At 48.1% G+C, this 26495-nt stretch overlaps 1 protein-coding gene across 3 annotated transcripts in view; it reads left to right on the top strand.

Moving 5' to 3' along the window:
* Positions 1 to 5322: 5322 nt before the first annotated feature.
* Positions 5323 to 26495, top strand: part of TSHZ1 (teashirt zinc finger homeobox 1) — an 89002-nt gene continuing 67829 nt past the window's right edge. The window contains exons 1-2 of one of the 3 annotated variants that reach the window (XM_078868505.1): positions 5323 to 5535; positions 17074 to 17213. In XM_078868505.1, the coding sequence (XP_078724631.1) occupies positions 17174 to 17213 (40 nt within the window). In that variant the 5' untranslated portion in view covers positions 5323 to 5535; positions 17074 to 17173. Of the gene's footprint in view, positions 5536 to 5865; positions 5912 to 14148; positions 15171 to 17073; positions 17214 to 26495 lie in introns of those variants that run through there. The other 2 variants (XM_078868504.1, XM_078868503.1) reach the window with 2 other exon arrangements.

Below are 26495 nucleotides of genomic sequence, written 5' to 3'. Positions count from 1 at the left end.
CTGTACATACCACCATTTAGATTCAGACTATTTTGTTGTTATATTATACGATATTGTTCCGTGTATATGTACCCCACCTGCAGTACATTCAGATATTCCCGTGCACTCAAGACGGACTGCGCGGGTGCCGCGTGTGTAACAGCGTTCAGTGGCGTGGAGATGTCGGTGGTGAACTCCCCACAGCCGTGGCAGTCAACGTGCCCCCTAACACGACGCACAATGAACCATTCGCCTGCGTTTCTTACCTGCAATGTGTCGAACGGGCGACGACTACATTGCGAAGAAGCGTTGTGATGCCAGCTATTGCCATCACGGAGTGTTAAGTGGACTCATTTAACGGTGGAACTCTCGCCCAGTTAGTCACTCTACACGCCACCGCATACGGAGAGCTAGCAGGCTGCGGGACATCGCGTGAATGTCGGTGGTAATAATGTTGTTCGAAAGCGTGGCATATTGTCCGACTCCCCTTCTAAATCCGTATTCCGGTGCTGTCGGCTTTGGGGAGGCTTTCACTCGGCAGTGGATCGACCCTGGCCCGAGAGATCGTGATGATGAAAACGATGACGCTTGGAGATGATTGACGCTAAAGTGTCATCGCGATACGGTGGCTGGGGGGGGGTTGGGTGACGACTGCGGTCACCACCTGTGTGCCGCCTCGAACCTCCACCGCGGAGATGGAAAGAGGGGTATGGTGCGGGCGGGGGTGAGCGGTGCAGGTGGCAACACAAACGTCCGTGCCAACGGTATCTTGTGGGCAGAGGCGACAATTCCACCGCGCACATTGCGACATCACAGCGTGCGTGCGCGCGCGCGCGCAAAGCCTGGCGGGTCACGCTTTGCGCTGACAAGAGCCGCCACGTTCATGGATCCGTCGACGTTCTCAGAGCGACAGCGCACGTGGTAGGATGGACAAAAGTGAGTGGTGCCCCCCCCCCCCGTCTCTCTCTCAACCCGTTAGACACCAGCGTCGTGACCGTCCGTCGTTACGCCGACTGTTTGATTGACGTATCGTATAGTGCGTGAATAGGAAGCAAAAGTTTGTTTTTTGCTACGTATATGTATCATTTCGTATGGCTTTGTTGTTGTTGCTCATCTTGGGGAATAGATTTGCGGAAGGGTTTACGATCGTGAGTTCAAAATGAACAGTAAGGAATAAGAATTGTTTAAATAATTGTCGTCAATCCACTGCTGGATGAAGGACCCTCCGCGCCGTGTCGGTCATGTGGGTGTTGTTTAGCCATACTTCACCACGCTGGTCACTGCGGCTTGGTGAAGGGGGCTGCCAGAAGACAGGTTTAGTTATCGCTCGGCACGGATGTTAATGATCCGTGGACGGGAATCGAACCCAGTTTGCTGGGTTCATAGCGCAACGCCGTCATAATTAGTTGCACGCGTGTAAGCAAATACACGCGCGCGTAATGCATTATTCAGGGCGATAACGAGTAATTACCGTGTGCGTGTGCGTCACGTTATTATCTGCTTTAGATACTGGCGGTGAGGAATGCACGTCTTGAAAGAAAGGTTCGGTACGTGAAATGTCTCAAGACTGGTCGTGACAAGGGCTCGGCACGCGGTGCGCGTGTTACAAACACGCGAGCGGGGCAGTAGCGGAGAACGCATTCTGGATGGCACCCGAACCCACACGCAGCCTCGAAACTTCACGAAAATCCGCGGAGGATTTTGACAACTCCCTCGATTTTTATTGTGGGTCCGGGGTTGGCCGCCTTTCATCGGCAGGTTCGATCGTTAATGCCTTCTTTGTGCTTTTGATAATTACGTCAAATGTCTTTTTTGTAGTTCTTTGTTTGTAACTCCAAAGAGCAAGTGAGCTTTATATTACTCGAGGCGCGCGTGCGTGCGTGCTGTTACAAGTCGGATCTATCGCAAACGGAGGAGTGCGGACCAGCAATTCACAGAGGAGCAAGATATTAACTTAGAACACATTACGAACCCGAGGTCCCCGCGTATGTGTGTGTGTGTATATATATAGATGCACAGCCGACAGTCTACCGCTTTGAAAAGAAAACTATGACTCTAAACGCGCGGCACCGCGCAAAAAAAATAAAAGCAAAGAACGCCGCATGCCCCCTAGGTACGAGTGCTTCCATCACGGGGCGGTGGAGCAAGCATTGCGTGATCAGATGTCACGTTTCCAGTCCGCCCTTCAGCAATAGCGCAGCAATAGAGCACATGCGTTTACATGTAGCTTTTGACCTCAGGTCAAGTGTCAACTGCGTCTTGTGTGTTTCTCCCGCAGTGGCGGCGCTTTGATTATATTAAGCGGTTAGGGGGGGGGGAGTGCACCCATACCGCGTGCATTGAGATGAGCAAAGGCTGCTTGCTGGAGAGCCGAGCGCTGCTGGAGCCACACGAGGAAGGGGGTTTGGATGTTTTGGATTTTCGAAAGACAGGTGCGTTGGTTGATTGGTTGTTGCTTGCGTGTGCAATGTATTCTTTCGCACTTATACGAGTGTTGTTGTTGTTGTTGCTGCTACTGCTGCCCTATCGTGGTAAAGTTTGAGCGGTATATACTTAATTGGTGCAGGTTCATGATGACAATTTCCTCTCTCACATTATGCGAGTGTTCGCCGATTTATATTAAACGCACATAGGCACGAAAAGACGAAATTGATACGGTGGTTATTTATTTACACAAATAAAACCTTAAGTTACGCATAGCGAGCAAATTACATTTGCATAGCAGTTGTGACAATTATTTTTCCAAAAAATATATATGTATATAACATTTCGCGTTCCAAATTGTTTGCAAATAACTTTGCTTGCCGGAATGCAACAACGAAGGCGGCTCATCATTACGGGATGCGCATTGTCCGCGTCGCGGGTATAATTGTGCATTAATTACGCTCGAAGGTTGCCCTTTTTTACGGTGAAAACAACAGCAGAAAAACGAGCTAATTTCCAAACGCCTAATGATCTGAAATCCTAGAATTGCTCTCCGCGTGAGTGTAATCTTACAAGCCTTTTAAAAATAAAAACCGGAACGTGCGTTCCTGTGTGCGTCCTGTTAACGTGCAACGGCATCTACCGAACGCGGTGCTTGCCACGGGATGTCCCTGTGTGCATGTCACGCTGCCGGACAATTGTGGGATGGGGTGGAGGAGAGAAAAAACATCTTCAGACGCAACTCGCCACCGAATGATATCTCGCGCACAGCCAGGTATTGCTCTCCAGTTCATCTTTCCTAAGGCGCGTGCCTTTTCGCAGCAGCCGACTTCGAGCGAAAAGATCAAAGAGCGAGGTTGCGTTCGTGCGCAATTCTTTGACGCATTGTTGTCGCTGTTTGTTGTTTACAAGGGGAACGGTGAAAAGTGGTAGGGGGAAAAATGTAAGCGCCCTATAAAACTTGTTTCTGAACGTCGGGGATTACCATTAAAATGCGTGTTCTCCCAGGCTGCTCACTCGCGGAATTGTCGATGACCCGGGCTATTGATTGAACCCGAATGAATAATGTGTGTGTGGGGGGGTAAGCGTGTTAGTGGTGGTATTCGTGAAATGCAAGACGCAGCGTTAACAATGTATATACCGTTATGGGCGTTTAGACACCACCAAAAAAGGATTACAATACAATGTTTTAAAAGTCCGGTATTACTCGTTAATCCTTACGAAACTTCAAAGTATCCTTATTGAGTACCGGGAAAGTCGCGACGCTACGAAGCAGCTGCACAAAACATGCTTTAAGCACCGATGCCCAGGGTAGTGAACGTTCCTGCACCGTGCAGTGATCGTAACGGTACCTGCAAAAGGCACTTGCCTCATCCGTGCGGTCCGACTGCCGGAGCAACTTAAATCCCAACAACGTCGCTAAGTACACAATCGCACACTTCCCAACGTTGCCGGCAAACGTTTACTCAAACAATGATGAAAAGAGGCGAATGAATGAATGAAGGAAACTAAATCAAAGGAATATTTGGAGCGCTCCCGTGCCACACTCCCGCCCCCCTCCCTCCTTACGCCCTCCCCGCCCCCTACAATAAAAACAGACTGCGTACGGCACATCATTTGCATATCATATTCACAGACCTTTAAACTATTTTGCACGCTGTTTTAAAACAAACTTGTACGTGTATGCTATTGTATTAACGTTTTATAGTGTAATGTACAAAAAAACCAACCACGCACCCAGATGCTGCAGAGATGCCTTACGCGCTATTCCAAAGCAAGCAGGATGTTTAGACACGAGCCGATGCCGCTCTTAAACTCGCGTAGAGAGAGAAAATAACAATGACGCATTCAAGTTGTTATCTCTGTTAACACGTGGACCCCGCTCGCCTTCAAGCGCCGCATTAAAACTGTCCCTGGAAAACAAAGAACTAAGGAGAGAGCAACACGTTCTGAAGACACGGCCATTCAGTTGGCGAGCTGAGCCCCCCTGCTTTAAAAGTCATTTGCAGGAAAAGAAGAAGAAAACAACACACACGGGGGGGGGGAGTGAAATTAATTCGACGCCTTAATTAAAAAAAAAAGCAAGCGAGAGAGGAGGGTGTAAAACACAGGTGTGGTGATTAGGGCTGGGGTAGGAAGCACATCTCTGCCCGGCGGCACACTCGGAGGCACGCTTAGCAGCGGCGGCGGCGTCACGGGGCTGACCTCCGCTCGGCACGGTGAGTGCCGAGACCCCTCCCTTGCTCCCTGGGCTCAAATGGGCGCGTCGGTTCCTGTGTGAGATGGATGGATGGACACATGTTTCAACCCCCCACCACCACCACCACACCACCACCTCTCTCGCCACCCCCCCCACCACCCCTCCACCGCCGCCGCCCCCACCACAACCCCGACTCGCCCCCGCCTCTCATCCCCTCTACCGTCCCCCAGCCATCGCCGGTGCCGACGTCTTAGTCGGTCGTCGTCGTCTTCTTCATCTTCTTCTTTCTTGCGAGCCCAACAACTGTCGTGCGTGAAGCGCAGCCGCTGGACCCAGCAGCGGCATCAGCATCAGCGGCATCAGCAGCGGCATCAGCGGCATCAGCGCACGGCACTCGCCGAGTCCGACGCTCCCGTCGGCGCTGCGCTAAAGACGCAGAACGCGCAACGCCGCTACTCGCACAGACCGCTTTCAACAATAATAATAATAATTAATAGTAGTAGCTGTAGTAGCGGCAGTAGCGGCGGCAGTAGTAGTCGCAATAATAATAATAGGAGTAGCTCGGGGGGAAGAGAGAGAGAGGGGGGGGGGAACCCGGGGCGATCAACGGCAGCACTTTGCGTCGGAAGAACCCCAAAGTTATTTCCTCTCTCCGCCGCGTTTTGTTGCTTTGATTGAGGTGGTGGTGGTGGGGGGGGGGAGCTGTTGTTGGAGGAGGAGGAGGAGGTGGGGGTGGTAGCATTCTTTTTTTTGTTGTTGGTCACCCTTCTCTCGACACCCTCCGCTCTCGACGCTGGGGCTCGCCGTGTCGCTCTCGCCAGGCATGTGGAGCTGCAAGGTCACAGCAGAGACTGCTGCTGCTGCTGCCGCGAGCGCGAAGGAGGAGGCCTCCTGCACGTCCGTCGCGACTCCACTCGCATCTTCGCACTAAGGTATCACGAGACGTCCCTGCCTCTGCTCACTCGTGTTCGTGTTCTTCTTCTTTATTCGGGCGATGCGCTTCGATGTCGTACTGCTCGTGCAACCAGCCGGCCCGCGCGCTCGGTCGGTGGGTCGGTCGGTCAGCCGGTCAGCCAGCCGGTCAGCCAGTCGGTCAATCGATCAGCCAGTCAGCCGGGCAATCGATCAGCCAGTCAGCCGGTCAGTCGGTCAGCCAACGAAAGAGGCGTTGATCGGTTACTCAACCAACCAGACAGCCGCTGTCGCTCGGTCAGCCGGTCGATCGATCCCAGCCAGCCGAGCTCGCCGACTGGCCAGCCCGCTCGCTTGCGAGTGCACGAGCAGCGCCGTTGGTGCAGCATTGTACAAGTATTGTTGTTGTTATTGTTGTTGTTATTGTTGTTATTTTATACCCCGCGCTGCAACGACTTGCAAAGTGGGGTGCAGCGTGCGGTGGCGAAGCGTGCTCCGAACTTGGCTGTTCTGCATGCGCGTGTGTCTGTGTCCGCGTGTACGTGGGTGTGTGTCCGCGTGTGTACGTGTCTGTATACGTGTGTCTGTGTACGTGTGTGTACGTGTGTGTGTGTACGTGTGTGTGTACTGTATACGTGTGTGTACGTGATGTTGATGTCCGGACGCGACGTAGGTTTCGAATAGCCTTACTTCAGTAAGTCGGGATGTTATAGCCTCTGTTGGTGTTTCGAATATCCTGAGCACTTACAAAACATCAACCGGTACACAGACTCATAGAGTACACATAGACTCACAGAGCCTCACTGCAGCGCACATTCTGTTCTTACTCTCAGCCGATTCGGAACAAGGCAATGCCGAATGGTCGTGACGAGACGCTCCATCCGCATAGCGGCATATCCGTGCGTACCTTCGTGTTGCCGTCTCGCTGTTGTTAGTATCTAGTGATTAGCTATCATTATACTCGCGCTTACGTGCCCCAGATCACGTCCGCCGGGGAGACGGAGAGATGAAATCAGCTTGCGTCCACGTGCTTGGTGAATTGTTGGCAACAGCTTGGGGAGGACTCCCTCCAGCAGTGGATTAATCATGGCTACAGCTGCTGATGATGAACCAAAAATGTGACAGATAGAACGCCCGGATCCCAGCTCCAAAGGTTAACATACAAGTTGTATCGCCGTTCAGTACTCATTGATGTTTTAAGAACAGCCCACTGCATTAGCGGGTAGGAAGGGCAACCAATGCTCCACACACGAGATGATGCCAGGGCTCGCTGGCAATCGTAGCGAGTCAGTGTGCGTGCGTATCGTGCCCCCTTGCATGGTCAGAGATCGTCATCGTCGTCACCACCACCACCACCATCAACAACGACGACGGCTATTGTTAATCCACTGTTGTGTGAAGGTCTTCCCAAGCGCTCGTCGTTTCTCACGAGCCCGCGACGTAGACAGTCCACCTCACGCACACGCGAACCGAGCAGATTTCATCGCCATACGTCAATTCGGTGGTGGACGTCTTGTCTCGGACAAGATCCATTCCTGGACTGCCATTCCGCAGTGGAACTCGGCCATCGGACATCGTCCCCCTCCAGGCGACGTTCGCCATGCCAAGGCCACTTTACCTTTCTCAACAGTTGAGGATAATGTGCGGGGACTTGGCACGTGAACATAGCATCAGCCGCATTCGCTCGGCGGTAATAAATAAGCGGAGAGGATTGCGTATTTCTTAAAAATCACCGAGCGCTGCTTCCAATTGGGAGAATTGCGTACCACCTTGCCAGCGCGCGCTGGCAACGACCATAATCGCGTACAGATGTCCATAATGTCCGAGGTAAGTGTAAGGCGAGTTTATTTCCCCGGTCTCGTTACAATTGCACGGTGCCCTTTAGCCAAGCCAGTTGTAGTGACGAACGGGCGAATGGAAATCCACCTCCACCGTGAAGTTAAACACAAATTTCCCCGCACTTCCAAAGTACCTGCAAAACCGCGAACATGCCATGCCGATGTGGGCCCATTTGGTCAACACCGCTCCACCACAAGCGGCCCCCATTGACCAGCTGATAATTATTAATCTTTAATTGTTAAACGGCATTGTCATGCTAATTAGCCTAACAACTGCGGGAGGGGGGGGTCCATTGAACCAAAAAACCCATTCATTAAAATCGCGATACCGCTACGACTACGTGCCCCAAGAAGCGTGCCCCGAAAGAACGAAGAATAAATTGAATTATTATGATCGTTTGTTGCGCTTTAATCTACGCACAGAGCAAGGGCTATTTAACTTGAACATTAAGACGTTTGTTTTAGCGAACGATATGCTGTTGTCCGTGTGCAATACATTTAATTGTTACGCGGTATAATTTGGCGTTCTCTTAAAAGTTGTTATTGATATGCCGCGTTTAATTGATTATTAGGCTATAATTAAATCCGTATTTTGTCGAAACAAGTGTGGTACTTGCTGCCATGCATGAGTATACAGCGGCGACGCATAAATTACATTAATGGGATTTTATCGCACGTTCATAATTATGCCGGGCATGTTTACCAACTTTTAATTCATTGCAAATATAATTTGGCACATTGTGATATAGAGAATTGCCTGCGCTAATTTAGGGGCTTACACAATTCAGCCTGTACAAATTCGTCTTAAGATCCGCTATAATTTCCCTTCCACCGTTATCCATCCCAGGAACAACCACGAATTTGCAAGTCCAATTAATGTCGATTTGATCGCGTGTGGAACGACTCGAGGAATATCCACACGTGCACATATCCGTCGTGCGTGGTGGCAATACGTCTACACGTTTTAAGAGGCGCATCCTTTCGCTAATTATCGCTGGCACACATTGTTGACATACAGTTAGTTAAGCAGAGCCTGGCACAGGAAGGCGTGCTTATAAAGTCATGAAATGCATTAATTGATGGACCCGGCAAACGCCAGGATAACCCATCGGCTTCATCGGACTCTGAACGTCTTTAAAATGTTGCATTTAAAAAAAAAATTACGCAATGAACGGAAAATGCGCAAATGTTACTGGAGTTGAGACGTCATATAGCGATTGATATTATTAGGGATGTGGTAGGTCGGTAGTTAGCCTGTGTGTATTTAAGGGTACAAGTGAGTACATTGAACTTAATACACACCTTTTAGACAAGCAATACGCACTGCTACAAGGAACCGTTTATGTTGTTCTTATCATTTACAATTTTAATAAGATAGTCATTTACATTGAACAAGTCAGATTCGGTCACGTGTATGTCGGTGCGTCATTTCGAATGAGCTCACATACCCGCTAATTGGCGTATTAAGAGTTACACCTCGCATATATAAAATAGTCCTCGTCGTATCGCTAACGTTACATTTATAGAGAATTTATCTACGTACAATTGAAATGCCGAGAAAGCTTCGCCAATGTATAATGCAGCATGAATCATTCGACAACGCGTCCTCATCACATTTATCAAATCTGTTGCAACTTCATCTAACTCGTCTTAAGGATGACCGGACATGTCGGCCTTAACTAATTTTTTGAAAAACACAACAGTGGGGTGGGGAAAAAAACAACAACAACAACAACAGTTGTTTAGCAATTACATTCGCGTTCGGAACTTTAGGCACGGGAAGTAAGTTAACAGGTCCGTTTCGCAGCAGGCATGTAGCGAGTGATTTAACATCAACACCTTAACTACCTGTGCACGTGTGTGCGTGCTCATTTAAGTTAGTTCTTGTTTGTCCGTGCGTGTTGTGTGGAGTGTGCTTTGATCTGAAAACCGCATTTTCCTAAAACCTTAGACCCTACATCAAAAATGGATTTTGTATGCCGTAAAGCAACGTTCATTACTAATGGGGTGCGTTGGGTTTTTAAAACAGAAATACTCCGGCCTTGTACACAACTGGCATCCAAAGAATGATCTTAAACTGTTGTTATTGTTTAATTGTGGATACTTGCCTGCTGTGATTACGCGTGTTGGTTTCTCTCCTTATTTCCATTATTGCTCACATTACACAGTGCCCCTGCGCATGATACTCCGACTTCCGACTTTACATGCCCTGGCGTGTTGGTTCGTCACCTCTTGGTTGTGCGCGTTCGTGTGTGTTCGTGCGTGTATTCCCAGAGATGTCATGTACTAATGAACACATTACGGGCTCGTGCACTGTATTCCACGCACGTGTACACGTGCGTTCAATAGACGTAGCGAAGCTCGCATCGCGCTGGTGACAAATGCACGCATACGGACAGGCTCACGTCACACACAACACACACCACGCTGAATAACGACCCATCAAAGCCGCACATACTTTCGAAAACGAGCACCGCCATATCTCTCAAAAATAAAAAGCCGTGTGTGTATACGCGGGAGATACACGCGTGCCACTTCGATACGTGCATTGATAGGTTAGATTCAAATCGATACATACCACGCACACGTATCTACCTACACACACAGGAACGTGCATGTATGTCATCACTGAATACATAGCTTACCTACCCCCACCCCCTCCACTCACACACATGCAAGAATAGCTCCGTGTATACGCAGGGATGACAGGCAAAGACCACCCGTGTAGGCAGACAAACACATTTGTCCCAAGTGCTGTTTGCGAGCACCTATTAAGGCAGCCACGGCACACACCGCACCAGTCAGGGGGCATTCGACCGAAGGGAGAAAGAAGAATCCGAGACCCGTTCGGATACCACCGCCGCGGACGTGATCCGTGGTCCGGAATCGAACCCAGGGGGGTCGGGTTCGCAGCGCGTTGCGCGCGCGGGAACCGCAGCGCCACCGATCCAAGCACACAACGCACACAACGCACACTATAGACACTATACACACACACAATATAGACACAAAACACACACTATAGACACACAACACGCACTATAGACACACAACACACACTATAGACACACAACACACACTATAGACACACAACACACACTATAGACACACAACACACACTATAGACACACAACACGCACTATAGACACTATAGACACACAACACGCACTATAGACACACAACACACACTATAGACACACAACACGCACTATAGACACACAACACACACTATAGACACACAACACACACTATAGACACTATAGACACACAACACACACTATAGACACACAACACACACTATAGACACACAACACACTATAGACACACAACACACTATAGACACACAACACGCACTATAGACACACAACACACACTATAGACACACAACACGCACTATAGACACACAACACACACTATAGACACACAACACACTATAGACACACAACATACACTATAGACACACAACACACACTATAGACACACAACACGCACTATAGACACACAACACACACTATAGACACACAACACACTATAAACACACACACCATACACTATAGACACACAACACACACTATAGACACACAACACGCACTATAGACACACAACACACTATAGACACACAACACACTATAGACACACAACACACACTATAGACACACAACACACACTATAGACACACAACACACTATAGACACACAACACACACTATAGACACACAACACACTATAGACACACAACACACACTATAGACACACAACACACACTATAGACACACAACACACTATAGACACACAACACACACTATAGACACACAACACACTATAGACACACAACACACTATAGACACACAACACACACTATAGACACACAACACACTATAGACACACAACACACTATAGACACACAACACACTATAGACACACAACACACTATAGACACACAACACACACTATAGACACACAACACACACTATAGACACTATAGACACACAACACACACTATAGACACACAACACACTATAGACACACAACACACACTATAGACACACAACATACACTATAGACACACAACATACACTATAGACACACAACACACTATAGACACACAACACACTATAGACACACAACATACACTATAGACACACAACACACACTATAGACACACAACATACTATAGACACACAACACACACTATAGACACACAACACACTATAGACACACAACACACTATAGACACACAACACACTATAGACACACAACACACTATAGACACACAACACACACTATAGACACACAACACATACTATAGACACACAACACACTATAGACACACAACACACACTATAGACACACAACACACTATAGACACACAACACACACTATAGACACACAACACACACTATAGACACACAACACACTATAGACACACAACACACACTATAGACACACAACACACTATAGACACACAACACACTATAGACACACAACATACACTATAGACACACAACACACACTATAGACACACAACACACACTATAGACACACAACACACACTATAGACACACAACACACACTATAGACACACAACACACACTATAGACACACAACACACACTATAGACACACAACACACACTATAGACACACAACACACACTATAGACACACAACACACACTATAGACACACAACACACTATAGACACACAACACACACTATAGACACACAACACACACTATAGACACACAACATACACTATAGACACACACACTGCACACACACACACAACTCACACTATAGACACAACTCAAACTATAGACACAACGCACACACAACGCACACTATAGACACACACACACTACAGACACACACACACTACAGACACACACACTACAGACACACACACACTACAGACACACACACTACAGACACACACACACTAGAGACACACACACACTACAGACACACACACACTAGAGACACACAACAAACACTATAGACACACACACACTACAGACACACACACACACTATAGACACACACACACAATAGACACACAACACACACTATAGACACACAACATACACTATAGACACACACACTGCAAACACACACAACTCACACTATAGACACAACTCAAACTATAGACACAACGCACACACAACGCACACTATAGACACACACACACTACAGACACACACACTACAGACACACACACACTACAGACACACACACTACAGACACACACACTACAGACACACACACACTAGAGACACACACACACTACAGACACACACACACTAGAGACACACAACGCACACTATAGACACACACACACTACAGACACACACACACACACTATAGACACACACACACTATAGACACACAACACACACTATAGACACACACACACTACAGACACACACACTACAGACACACACACACTACAGACACACACACACTAGAGACACACACACACTACAGACACACACACACACTAGAGACACACACACACTACAGACACACACACTACAGACACACACACACTAGAGACACACACACACTATAGACACACACACACACTATAGACACACACACACTACAGACACACACACACACTATAGACACACACACACTATAGACACACAACACACACTATAGACACACACACTACAGACACACACACACTACAGACACACACACACACTACAGACACACACACACACACTATAGACACACACACTATAGACACACACACACTAGAGACACACACACACTAGAGACACACACACACACTATAGACACACACACACTACAGACACACACACACTACAGACACACACACACTATAGACACACACACACTAGAGACACACACACACTACAGACACACACACACTATAGACACACACAAACTAGAGACACACACACTACAGACACACACACTATAGACACACACACACACACTACAGACACACACTATAGACACACACACTATAGACACACACACACACACTACAGACACACACACTATAGACACACACACTATAGACACACACACACACACTCTAGACACACACACACTATAGACACACACACACACACTAGAGACACACACACACTACAGACACACACACACTATAGACACACAACACACACTATAGACACACACACACTAGAGACACACACACACTAGAGACACACACACACTATAGACACACACACACTAGAGACACACATAACACACACTATAGACACAACTCAAACTATAGACACAACGCAAATGCATTGCCTTGTATTATAACGCATACACAGCCAACGCACACAACATACACTACACAATATACAGCAAACATCACACACGTTCACATACAACAGACACACACACATATTGTGTATATAACGTGTTAACAAAACGCAACACACTGGAAACACAACATACTTTACCCCAGACACAAAATAGCCCAGTATCGATTGTACATGAACACAATACGACAGATACACATCAACACACACACCAATGTGCACTACAAACACAAGATGTACTGTATTATCACGCGTACACAAAACACACACAACTCAACGCACATCACATAGACAACATACTATAGACACAACACGGTGTACATTAGCACATGTACACAACAACAACAGCACACACACACACACGACAGACACAAACACTCTTTCTCTGGCGTGCGTGCGTGCGTCCGTCACTGCCACCATCACCATCACATTGCCCCATCACCACCTCCACTCTCTCGCTCTCTCTCTCTCCATCCCTCCTCCTCCTCCCCCACCGCCGCTCCTCCTGCTCCCTCCCTCCCTCCACACACGAACCATGACGATGATCTCGCAGCTCGGCTACTCGCTCCTGGGCCGCGTCTGCCCCCGGGTTGCGAGCGTCGTGGCGTTGGGGAACCCAGAGAGAGGCGCTCGGGACGCATCACACACGCCACTTCGACACACACACACACCAACACACACACACACGCCGCTTCGACACACACACACCACCTCGACACACACCGACACACACACACACCGACACACACACACACGCCGCTTCGACACACACACACCACCTCGACACACACACACCACCTCGACACACACACCGCTTCGACACACACGCCGCTTCGACACACACACACACACACCGCTTCGACACACACACACCTCGACACACACACCGCTTCGACACACACGCCGCTTCGACACACACACACACACACCGCTTCGACACACACACACCTCGACACACACACCGCTTCGACACACACGCCGCTTCGACACACACACACACACACCGCTTCGACACACACACACCTCGACACACACACCGCTTCGACACACACGCCGCTTCGACACACACACACACACCGCTTCGACACACACACACACGCCGCTTCGACACACACACCGCTTCGACACACACACACACGCGCTTCAACACACACACGCCGCTTCAACACACACACGCCGCTTCAACACACACACACCGCTTAGACACACACACGCTGCTTTGACACACACACAGCTTCGACACACACCTCTTTGACACACACACCGCTTTGACACACACACACACACACACCGCTTCGACACACACACACACCGCTTTGACACACACACACCTCGACACACACACCGCTTCGACACACACACACACCGCTTCAACACACACAACAACAACAACAACCGCCATTCGCCACTAAGTGGCGGTGACATCACCACGACGCTTGTGCCAGGCCATGTGCACCTTGAGGCCACGTGAAGTGTCGAACGCCCGCTGACAGGAGGTCACGGGGCAGACCCAGCAGGTGCCACACACACCTCGACACACACACACACGCCGCTTCGACACACACGCACACACGCCGCTTCGACACACACACACACCGCTTCGTCACACACACACTGCTTCGACACACAAACACACGCCGCTTCGACACACACACCGCTTCGACACACACACACACCGCCTCGACACACACACACCGCCTCGACACACACACACCGCTTCGACACACACACACACACGCCACTTCGACACACACACACCGCTTCGACACACACACACACACGCCGCCTCGACACACACCGCTTCGACACATACAACACACACACACACCGCTTCGACACACACACACACGCCGCTTCGACACACACACACACACGCCGCTTCGACACACACACACACACACCGCTTCGACACACACACACCGCTTCGACACACACACACACACACCGCTTCAACACACACACACGCGCCTCGCTCGCTCTCTCTCTCGCACTCCACACTCACTCTCGGCACCCCCCCCCCCACTATCGCTCACTCCTTCTTCCTCGCTGCCTGTCTTCTTGCTCCACTCTACGGTGTACAAGTGTTTCCATCCGCCTCTCCCGTTCGCTCGCTCGTGTGTCTTGTACATGTGCGTGTGTGTGTGTGTCTTGTACATGTGCGTGTGTGTGTGCCTTGTACAAGTGCGTGTTACACCGCCTGTTCCTGTGTGTGCGCGCGTGTGACTGTCGACAAGCGCACACAGAGACACGATACCTGCTCGTCCTTTTTTTTTGATAGACGACAAGACACGACTCTGACAAACACAACACGCATACGGACGGACGTGAAGAGTGTGTACACTACCTAGCGTGCACGGCACAGAGGCGTAGACACACACACACGTGAAGATACCTAGGTGCGCTCACACACACAGACACGTCGTGTACGTGATAGGCACACGTGCACCTACTGCTGCCTTTACGAACACACGCACGCACGTCCGAACAAACACACATGACACACGCACATACTGTACACCTGCACACAGGCACATTGACACACACATGTAGGCACGCACACGCGTGCTGACACACCGACACACCACACACACACCACACACACACCACCACCACACACACACCACCACCACACACACCACACACCACACACACACCACACACACACACCACCACCACACACACACCACCACCACACACACACCACCACCACACACACCACACACACCACCACACCACCACACACACCACACCACCACACACACACACACACCACCACCACACACACACCACCACCACCACACACCCACCACACACACACGCACCACACACACGCACCACACACACGCACCACACACACGCACCACACACACGCACCACACACACGCACCACACACACGCACCACACACACGCACCACACACACGCACCACACACACGCACCACACACACGCACCACACACACGCACCACACACACGCACCACACACACCATCACACACACACACCACCACCACACACACCACACCACCACACACACGCCACTACACACCCCACCACACACCACCACCACCATACACAGACACGCACGCATCATTGCCATTATTACAGTCGTAACACGCGGGCACAGGGAACGGGCGGGGGGGGGTAAGAGGACATCGCTCCGCTGGCTTTTATTTTGTTCTCTCGTCATCCTTCCTCCTCTCTTGCCCCCTCCGTGTTGCTCTTTATTTGTTTGTTTCGCTCCTCGCTGCTGCCTTGGCTGCGTTTGTTGGCTACGGAGAGGGGGGGGGGGCTCCGTCTCGGTGCGGGGTTGGATTTGTGGGGGGCCGTTGTGGAGAAGGAGCCGCAGCAGGAGTGGTGGTGGTGGTGGGGGGCTGCCCCTGTTGTCGCGCGCCTTCCTGGAGCCCCCCCTCTGTCTGCAGACGGGGAGAGAGGGAGCCAGGGAGTGCTGCTCCTCGTTCCGCCTCCGTGGCTCCTCTTCCTCCTCCTCCTCTTCTTCTTCCTCCGCCACTTTCGCCCACGATGCCGCGCCGCAAGCAGCAAGCGCCTCGGCGTGTAGCAGGTACAGCGCGCCTGATACACCACAAATACCACACACACTACACACCACCACACATCACACACACCACACCACACACCACGCTACACACACACACAACACCACACACACCACAACACACACACACACACCACACACACACCAGACAAACACCACACACACACACCACGGCCACACCACCACACACACCACTGTCGTCTCATCTTCTTCTGTACTCCCCCCCATACTCACACAGCCGTCATCACGAGCCAACCCCCCCAATGCGCTCAACTCTGAACGTCTTCCGTTTTTGCCCCCCCCCGCTCCTCACCCCCCCCGCTCCTAACCCCCCCCTCCCCGCTCCACCCTTCCGCTCCACCCCCCCCAGCCCCAACCCCCCCGCTCCACCCCCCCCCCCCGCTACACCCCCCCCGCTACACCCCCCGCTCCCCCCCCCCCGCCCCCCCCCCCCGCTCCCCCCCCCGCTCCTCACCCCCCCCACTCCACACCCCCCCCGCTCCACCCCCTGCATATTCTTATTTAACCCCCCCCCCATTTCTCCCTCCTCCTCACACTTGTCCATACAACACACACACACAGACACTACATAGCCAGCATTGCTCGCCAGCCCCCCCCCCTCTCAATACATAAACACTCCCAAGCGCCCCCCCCCTCCCCAAATCTCCCCAACTTTCTCCTCCTCCCTCTTAGTTCTCACCCCTCTTCTTCTTCTCTTCCTGAACACCCCCACACATTGCATCTCTCCCCCCCTACCACCCTCCCAACTTGTTCACAGATACACACACGTTACATAGATACACACATACATTCGATAGGCATTAATGGTAGCCCCCCCCTCCTCCAAATTTAATTTATCCCAGGAGGGCCCCCCCCCAGCCCCACCAAATCGATCGATCCCTGCACCTTCTCCTTAGCCCCCCCACTTCGATCTTCCTTAACCACCTCAACTCTCCCACCCTCCTCCAATTCCTCATGCACACCCACATACTTACACACATTACATACACACACTACATACACACACTACATACACACACTACATACACATTACATACACACATTACATACACACACTACATACACACACTACATACACATTACATACACACATTACTTACAAACATTACATACACATTACATACACACATTACATACACACACTACATACACACATTACATACACACATTACACACACACATTACATACACACATTACATACACACACTACATACACACATTACATACACACATTACACACACACATTACATACACACATTACATACACACATTACATACACACATTACATACACACACTACATACACACATTACATACACACATTACATACACATTACATATACACATTACATACACACATTACATACACACATTACATACACACATTGCATACACACATTACATACACACATTACATACACACATTACATACACACACTACATACACACATTACATACACACATTACATACACACACTACATACACACATTACATACACACATTACACACACACATTACATACACACATCACTTACAGACATTACATAACCATCATTAACACCCCCCACCCCCCAATCTAAATGTACCTTTCAGCCCCCCACCATCCCTCTCACCCCCTACAATGTGCCCCACTCTGCACCTCGTCGTGTTGGGTGTTTCCACGTTTCTCTGTTGAGCAGTCGCCTGCCACGTGAACGTCGGCGCACGTGGCCCACGTGCCAGGCGATATGTGTGTGTTGTGTTGTGTGTGTTGTGTGTGTTGTGTGTGTTGTGTGTGTTGTGTTGTGTGCTTGCTCCAGGTTGCACACGACGAGAATAAACAACACAGTAGGGACGAGAATGAAGAATGTTGCATGCATGTGTGTGTGAACGTGTGTGCATATAATAGGTGTGCAATATGTGCGTGTTCCGTGTGTATATTAATACGGTCTATAGCATGTGTCTGTGATAGTACAAACGCACACTATAGTGTGTGTGTACAGTTGTGTCTGGCATATATACATGATGCAGAATTAATTTATTATTTTCTCAAACAGTTACATAATTTTCTGTTCTCTTCTGCTTTGTGAGTGCAATATTACTGCTATTGTCGATATAATTACTTTAAACCGCCCCTCTCCGGCCCGGTGTATTAAAAGCAAGGGCAAAAGAAGCTTTTTAAAAAATAATAATAATAATGTCAGGTCGTCTGTCACAGTCGATTACTTTCTGCCTTGTTTGAACGCGCATTCGTGTTTCTCTGCTCTTGTTATATTTAGGGGAAAAGTGTAGGCTTTATAGTATTTATATTATTCTTATTTGGGGGGTGCTAGGGTGATCTGGTGGGGAAGCAAGAGGGGGGGGGTCAGGCCGGAGTGATGGAGAGAGCTTCGGAGAAGTCGAAAAATGGGGGGCAGTGTTTAAAAACTGTGCAGCTGCCGCTTGGAACGGGTTTTTATAGACAATTGCCATCCTTGATTTGACGCGTGATTGATTGCCTGTCATCTGGCGAGCTTTGATCTATTCATTCCTGATAAACATCAATAAATCACTCGCCATGGCAACGCACATTGCCGTGACGTCACCCCCCAGGCCCTCTTCTCTCCCCGGTGGTGCTGCTGCTGCTGCTGATGCCTCACTTTGTGGGTCCGGTCAGCTTCACAGTCTGCCTCTCACATCTCGTGCTCAAACACAAAACTTAATGCCGCCTTAATAGAGGGGAACGGGGACCTGCCCGCTCGGAGAAAATAAGCCCGTCACAACGACTTTGTCTCAATTCTGATTTAATTGTCCGCCGTCTGACAGGCACATTCATCAACAGCTTAATGGTCAATCAAAAGTTGGCAGACTGAGTGCTCTCATTCTTTTCCCATGGACTGATTTGGCATACTTTATCAAAATGCCTCCGTGCTTAATGGGCGTGAGGACTTGACGGCTGACTGATCAGCTATTTTGCAAAGATAAAAATTAACAGATTCCCCCACCCACCCACCCACACCTCCTTGGTGCATGCTATGGTTTGCTGAACCATGAACTTAAAGCAGTTATTTATGAAAAGCGGGGCAAACCACTGGATACAATAAAATCGGAGTGACTTTCTGTGGAATGTCAACTTTTTTTTATGCCTTTTACATTTCTCTCACCCACCCACAGCTGCAATGTGTAACATTTATGACTGAAGCTTTGACTGTTCAGAGTGATGACACATTGATTGCTTGGCAGCAGCAAATGGTGGGGGAAGCTAGAAGAGAGAAAGATAGGCTGTCAACCAACAGACAAAGACCAGCCTTGTGAAAGAAACCTTTTAAAAATCCTAATTAAGCACAATTTGTTTCCTCTTGGTTTATAAACCACTGCATCGTGTTCCGTGCTCGAGTAATTAAAGACACTATATGCATGGTATATAATTAAAATAAGAAGGGAGGAAGAGAGGGCAGGACGGGGGAGGGAGGAGAGAGAGAAATGCTGGGTTATGACTGACAGAATGACCAGAGAGTGGTTGTGGAGACTACCTCATTAGAGCTTGCCTAATTAGCCGCTTGTATGATGGATTTGTGATGGGCGCGGGAACGATGGCGGATGGGTCCAGCGGGCTGTCACACGGCAGAATTAGTTTTGCAGCCAGTTTGATGTAATCAAGTTGATATTATGCAGTCTCGGCGGGCCAGAGTGGCGCATTAACTTGATTTTCCAGTGCAGGTGACAAATGAGCTCGTGTACCTGGGTAATCGTGTCAGAGGGGACAGTATTGGGCGCCGTGGCTTTTAAAAACACAGCAGCGACGAAAACCGCTCAAATAATATCGTCCCAAAAAAAAATGGGTTCAGCCATCACCGGTGTCTCTGGCTTTGGTGTGTTGGTTTTTTTACACGTCTTAGATTTTAGTGCAAGATGTTTTCAACTTTAAATGCCTCGTGTGTGAAACCATTAAAGGGCTGGGTGGGGGGGTGGTGGTGGAGGAGGTCTCTAAATCGAGGACACTGTGAAGTGCTCGTACTCTGCTGCCCGTCTCGTGCGGGCTGTGTTGTGTCTCTGCTCGTCAAAAGAATGTGTGTTTTTGTGAAGGCCTGCGAACACGCCGTGGCACAGAAACCCTCTCGCTGTCGGGGCCGAAGTTAAAATCCGTACTATCAGCATCGGCGGCGATGTTCTGCTGAGTGGGCAGACTCGGGTCAAGACTCGCTGACCGTGCCACACTCATTGTCAGAGGCATCTCGGTGGCCAGTGCCACAATGACCAATATTAATATTGTACGTACTTTTTCGCTGGTACCCCCTCCCGTATCAATTGTTCTGCCATGAAAGAGAAAATAAGGGAAAGCTGTGTAAACATGTTCTAACAAGTGTTGTGCACTGTAGAGGTTTTTCTTTCTTTAACATGCTTGTAGACACTTATTTTGCCAATGTTTTCTTTTTATTTTGGTGACATTTTTTTGTTTCATAATAACACTGCGGCTGTCCTGTGCGCACCATGGGCTGGATGAAGAAAAAAACATGATTAACATTTGTATGAACAAACTAAAAATGGTAGTGGCCCACTTATTTTAATAAAAGCATTGGAATTACTGATTTAAAACTGTTTAGACGATGAGGGGAGTTTGGTTACACAAATGCACATGCATGTCAGTCTCCTCAGCAAACATACTTTATTTATATATTTCGGCATTAATAACATGTTTGTAATAAGTAACATGCCGAAAGGAACCTTGTGACTATTAAGCAAGGACATTTTAACATATGGCAATTTATTTCATCAATCATTTAATTAGTTATGTATGACATTTTAAAACTATTTTATCGAACGGGCAAATTTTATATTTATATATTATAGATATTTACTTAGACCTCAAACAATTATACTGCCATGCATTTATAATGATTGCCAGCTCAAAGTAAAGTATAATTGTGTAGACCAAGTGGATGGCAATTGTCAAAGCCCCATAACTTTCTACTGAACAATGTACATTTAAAATAGGGGATTTTGTTGTCTAAGTACTATATACGTTGAAGGTACATTCAAAGGCCCTTCTGGAGTGTTCCTGGCCATTGGCCCAAAACAGTGGGTGCTAAATAGTCGTCTTTTGCCGTCAACAATGATGTTTTTTGGTCCGCAAAAAAAAAAATTCATCCAAATAAACAGTCCCTTACGTTTCTTTCTTGGCTAGTCACACGGTCAAACAAAATCCCCATGACTGACACAGTGTGATGTGAGGCCTTCCATCTCGCAGTGGATTGACAAAGGGCTCTAAGCTACTGTTTGTTATTGGGAATCTTGTGTTCCCGTAGCATTCAACTCCTAAATGTTTTGAGGCGGGCCATAAGCCTGTGTATGCACAAGTGCATCGCCAGATTCTGTTCACGCTGCAGGCAAACCTCTCATTTGTGAACCTTTACACTGGAGCACACTGTCAGACAAAGTTAGAAGGGGGAAAAAAGAAACAAGAGTCGTTGATGTGGCAACAGATCTCATCTCAAACCATTTTATTAAACTCTGCTGACTCCACTCCTGATCCCCTTTCCACAGTTAAACTTGGTCACGGAGATGGCTCGCCCAGGCAGATGTCTGACAACATGATTAGTTATGGCCTCTCCCAGCTTCTGTACCAGCCGCCACTTTTTTGGCTGTACACAAGGAAAAAAAGAAAAAGTTCAGCATTTTGGCCGTTTTCTTGCGATACATCAAACGCCGCATTTTCTATGGGGCCCTCTCGCTTAGCAGCTGCGCATTGCTTACGTAAGCCTGACAGATGTCAATTAAGAGCAAAGGCTGGTTTTTATCTGGCGCTGCAGATGTCAGGGAGCCAATGAAATAACACTTTACCCTTGTCATTCCACGGAGGCTTTGTCCCCCCAAGCAGTAATACGTGCAGGCGCAAGGAAAATCGATAGCTGATATACGAGCAATTATTTTGGCCATTGATTTATGAATCTGAAATGTTCTTCCCTTTATGATCGTTTGATACTGATTAAAGGCAGCCAAGGCTGTCAGGAGCGCACGGCAGCTTTGTGCGCCGCGTAGACTTGCACTTGAGCTATGGGCAGAGACGCTCACACAAAGGAAACACGGAGGGTCAATGGCAACAGAGGGATGGAGGGAGGGGGAGAAGAACCGATCATCTCAGTGCAGTAACAATACGGGGATGTGTCGGGTACAGTACAGCAACAGGCTCGCCATGTAACTGATTCAGGGGGAAGGTTTTTTTTTATTCCCTCCCTAAAGCACCGCCTGTGATCTGGGGTTTGTTTTATTAAGTGGGAGGCAGGGCTGTGTGAGAGTGCCTCACCAAACAACTCCCTTTCATGTGTGATTATGAATAATTAATCTGCATTGTCCGTGTGCATGTTATCAATTATGAGGCTCTGAGCGAGTCACCTGCACCAGCTGTTTTGGTGGGATGGAGGGAGAGAGGAAAGGGGGGAGGCTGGGATTAAGATGGAAGTCGTCGTTATCTCAACTGCTGGGATCAATGCTTGTTGTTTAAGCCTTGTGAGCACGCTGAGAAAGAAAAAAGTGCACGCAATTTTTGGTGGCAATTACCATTTTTGGTTCGGTAATGTTTTATAAGTTAATTCTTTCCCTTCGTGGGGGCGGGGTAACTGGTAATGCGACATGCATGTATACATCGTCCCTGTTCATTCATATGCCGTATGTATACTTGAAATCGATGGGGTTTTGGAGATCAATAATGAACTAAAACCGTGATGTATTGAAATGTATCGATTACAGTTTGTACAGTGGTCTCCATTGTGAAATACTTAATAATAATATCGTTACCTCGTGCGTTTTAATTGGAAGTAAATGTGCGTATTCGATGCTAAGTCAAAACGAAGGAATCCTGTAAGTCCGTTTATCGTAAAAAAAAAATTTGTCTAAAAAATGTAACGGCAACGTACTTTACGGCAATTTAAGAAAGGGAGAGAAAAAACACAAATTGGACATTATACGAAATCATATTTTAGGAAGTGTTATTGCCAGCTAAGCTTTAGCCTGCCGCAATGTACGATTATTTCCGGCAGCGATTCACCATTTTGTAAATTTCATTGGTCCACACGTGGTGCATTGAGTCTAAATTAAAACTAATAAAAGAGGGCACTAATTTTAGTTGCGACGTTTAAACATGATATGTTCCGTATTGCCGCATGCATATATGCACTATGAATCATAATAAAGGGTTCCGTATTGCCAGAGTACTGGATATAAACCCCGCCAACAGTTTTACCTATCAATAATTCACACTTAGCTTGATTTTTTTTAGCAATATCAATGTAATTTGATATTACTATGATATTGTTTGTTGTCCTTCCCCCGCACCTCCGATTAGCACGGTGCAAAAAAAAAAGTTCAACATATATACAACGTACAAATGTCATCATTAGGTTCTATCCCTGATAAATACACTATAAGCAGAGGCTGTCTCGTTGAACTTGCACAGGATAATTGCAGCATATATTAAACGACATGCATATTGCTTGCTAGTACATTCGGATCAGAAACGTGGACACTGACAAAGAATATGGAACGAAATCTGAAAAGTGTGCATAGCAATATGGAGAGGTGCATGCTTGGAATTCCGCTGAGAGAGGGAAGAGCAGCACATAGTTTAACAAATGCAATTTATGAGTGGCATGTGTCTTAAGTAAAATACATTTTCACCACCACAGTGGAGCTTTATAAACATTTAAAGCACGTTTTCAGAGTTAGGGCCTAAGGTAGGCCCAAACAAACTTTTAGACAGGCACAACAAGAAGCCCTGTACATTTTTCTTTCGAATGCATTGGATCAAATTATCATGACCGATTATAATGTTTATCCTACCAATAGCTCTGTCTTGTGTTTCAGCAATTTCATTTCTTTAAAAAGTACACTTTTCCTATAAATTGACCAGGCTCAGACCCCCAACAACCTCCTACTCCTGCCGTGAACTCAAGAGATTGAATCACATTCCCTTAAATTGTTTTCCCCTTTCTTCCTTGAAAGCAGTTATTGTACAGTCCTACAGCTGTGGACATATCCTCCGTTCTATTAATCTCTCATTTAATTAGACGATCATCGTGGTTGCCTAAAATGTTCAAAGCCCTTAGCTCTGACATTGTTTGTGCCACCGTGGCCATTACTTCACTAACCGATCCGTAGGGTTCAACCGGTGCACATTTATCACGTCGGGTTTTCACAGCTGCTCGTGATACAATTCTCATCCTCCAGGGTTAGCCATATCTTTTCTCGAGCTTCTTGCCACGCACTACTGGTGGGCATCTTCAGGAGTTGATGAGCGAAATTTCGTGGCGCGTTAACGTTACACGCCACTGACGTCATTGGCGGTGGCCACTCGTTGCAGAGGTTTGTGGGTTCGAATCCAGCGGCCGCCCCCCGATTTAATACCACGGGCGTTAAATATCCCCTGACCCCCCCCCCCCGCCGCCTACTTGTTATGTGATCGGTGCTCTGTACCAGGCTCGTGTGGAGTTGAAATACAAAAAAAACGATCCCCTGCCGTTATCTGCACGAGTATGTTGTTGTATGCCTGCGTCAGGGTCCAAATATGTCAAATAAAACTACATGCAAATTACTCAATTGGGATTATACATAGCATTCATTGCCCCCTCATGGCAGACTAATACCCTAGGTCATTCTTGCAAATAAAACAATCCTGGTCTCTTTGAGTTCTCATCTGGTTAACCAAAATAAACGTGAAATTTAATTGAAGGCCTTGGTGGTCAGAACATTTCGGGGAGAGTAAAGTGGGTCTGGGCAGGACATACTGCGAACAGCAATGGTGGTCGATGTACAAGACCGGTGATGAAATGGCAGCTGAAAGAGAGAACGTGCCCAAAAGGCTGGCCACCACGGAGATGGAGTCGTGAGATCCGTTGTTGCGCAGAAGTGAGATGTATTATGGCATTACGGCACCGTGAGAGATGGCGATGGTGTGGGGAGGTCTACATCTAACAGTGGATGGACGGTGGCTGATGATGGTGGTGGTGGTGATGATGATAGAACATAGGTATTATCAGTTGTACCCGAAATAAGTCTAACCAGCTGAAATGTTTACTGCTACCATTCTTCTTCTCGTGATGTTTTTTTAATTTGTTTACATTCGTGTCATACACACATAGTGGGTTACCTATTAAGGGTAATGTTTGAAAGATTCCCTGAGCAATATTTTAACGTTCACATCAGCACTGTTGACGGCCTGGCTTCTCGTTGGCTGGAGGCAATGTGATATCGGCATTGGTTTACTTCGCCGTAGCCGAGAACATTTTCATTGATCATGCGTGGACACCGAAA

This window comes from Lampetra fluviatilis, chromosome 26 (genome assembly GCF_964198595.1).
Source record: "Lampetra fluviatilis chromosome 26, kcLamFluv1.1, whole genome shotgun sequence".
Taxonomy (NCBI): Eukaryota; Metazoa; Chordata; class Hyperoartia; order Petromyzontiformes; family Petromyzontidae; genus Lampetra; species Lampetra fluviatilis.
Note: the sequence above shows the minus strand (reverse complement) of the source record. Positions and strands in the feature narration are given on the sequence as shown.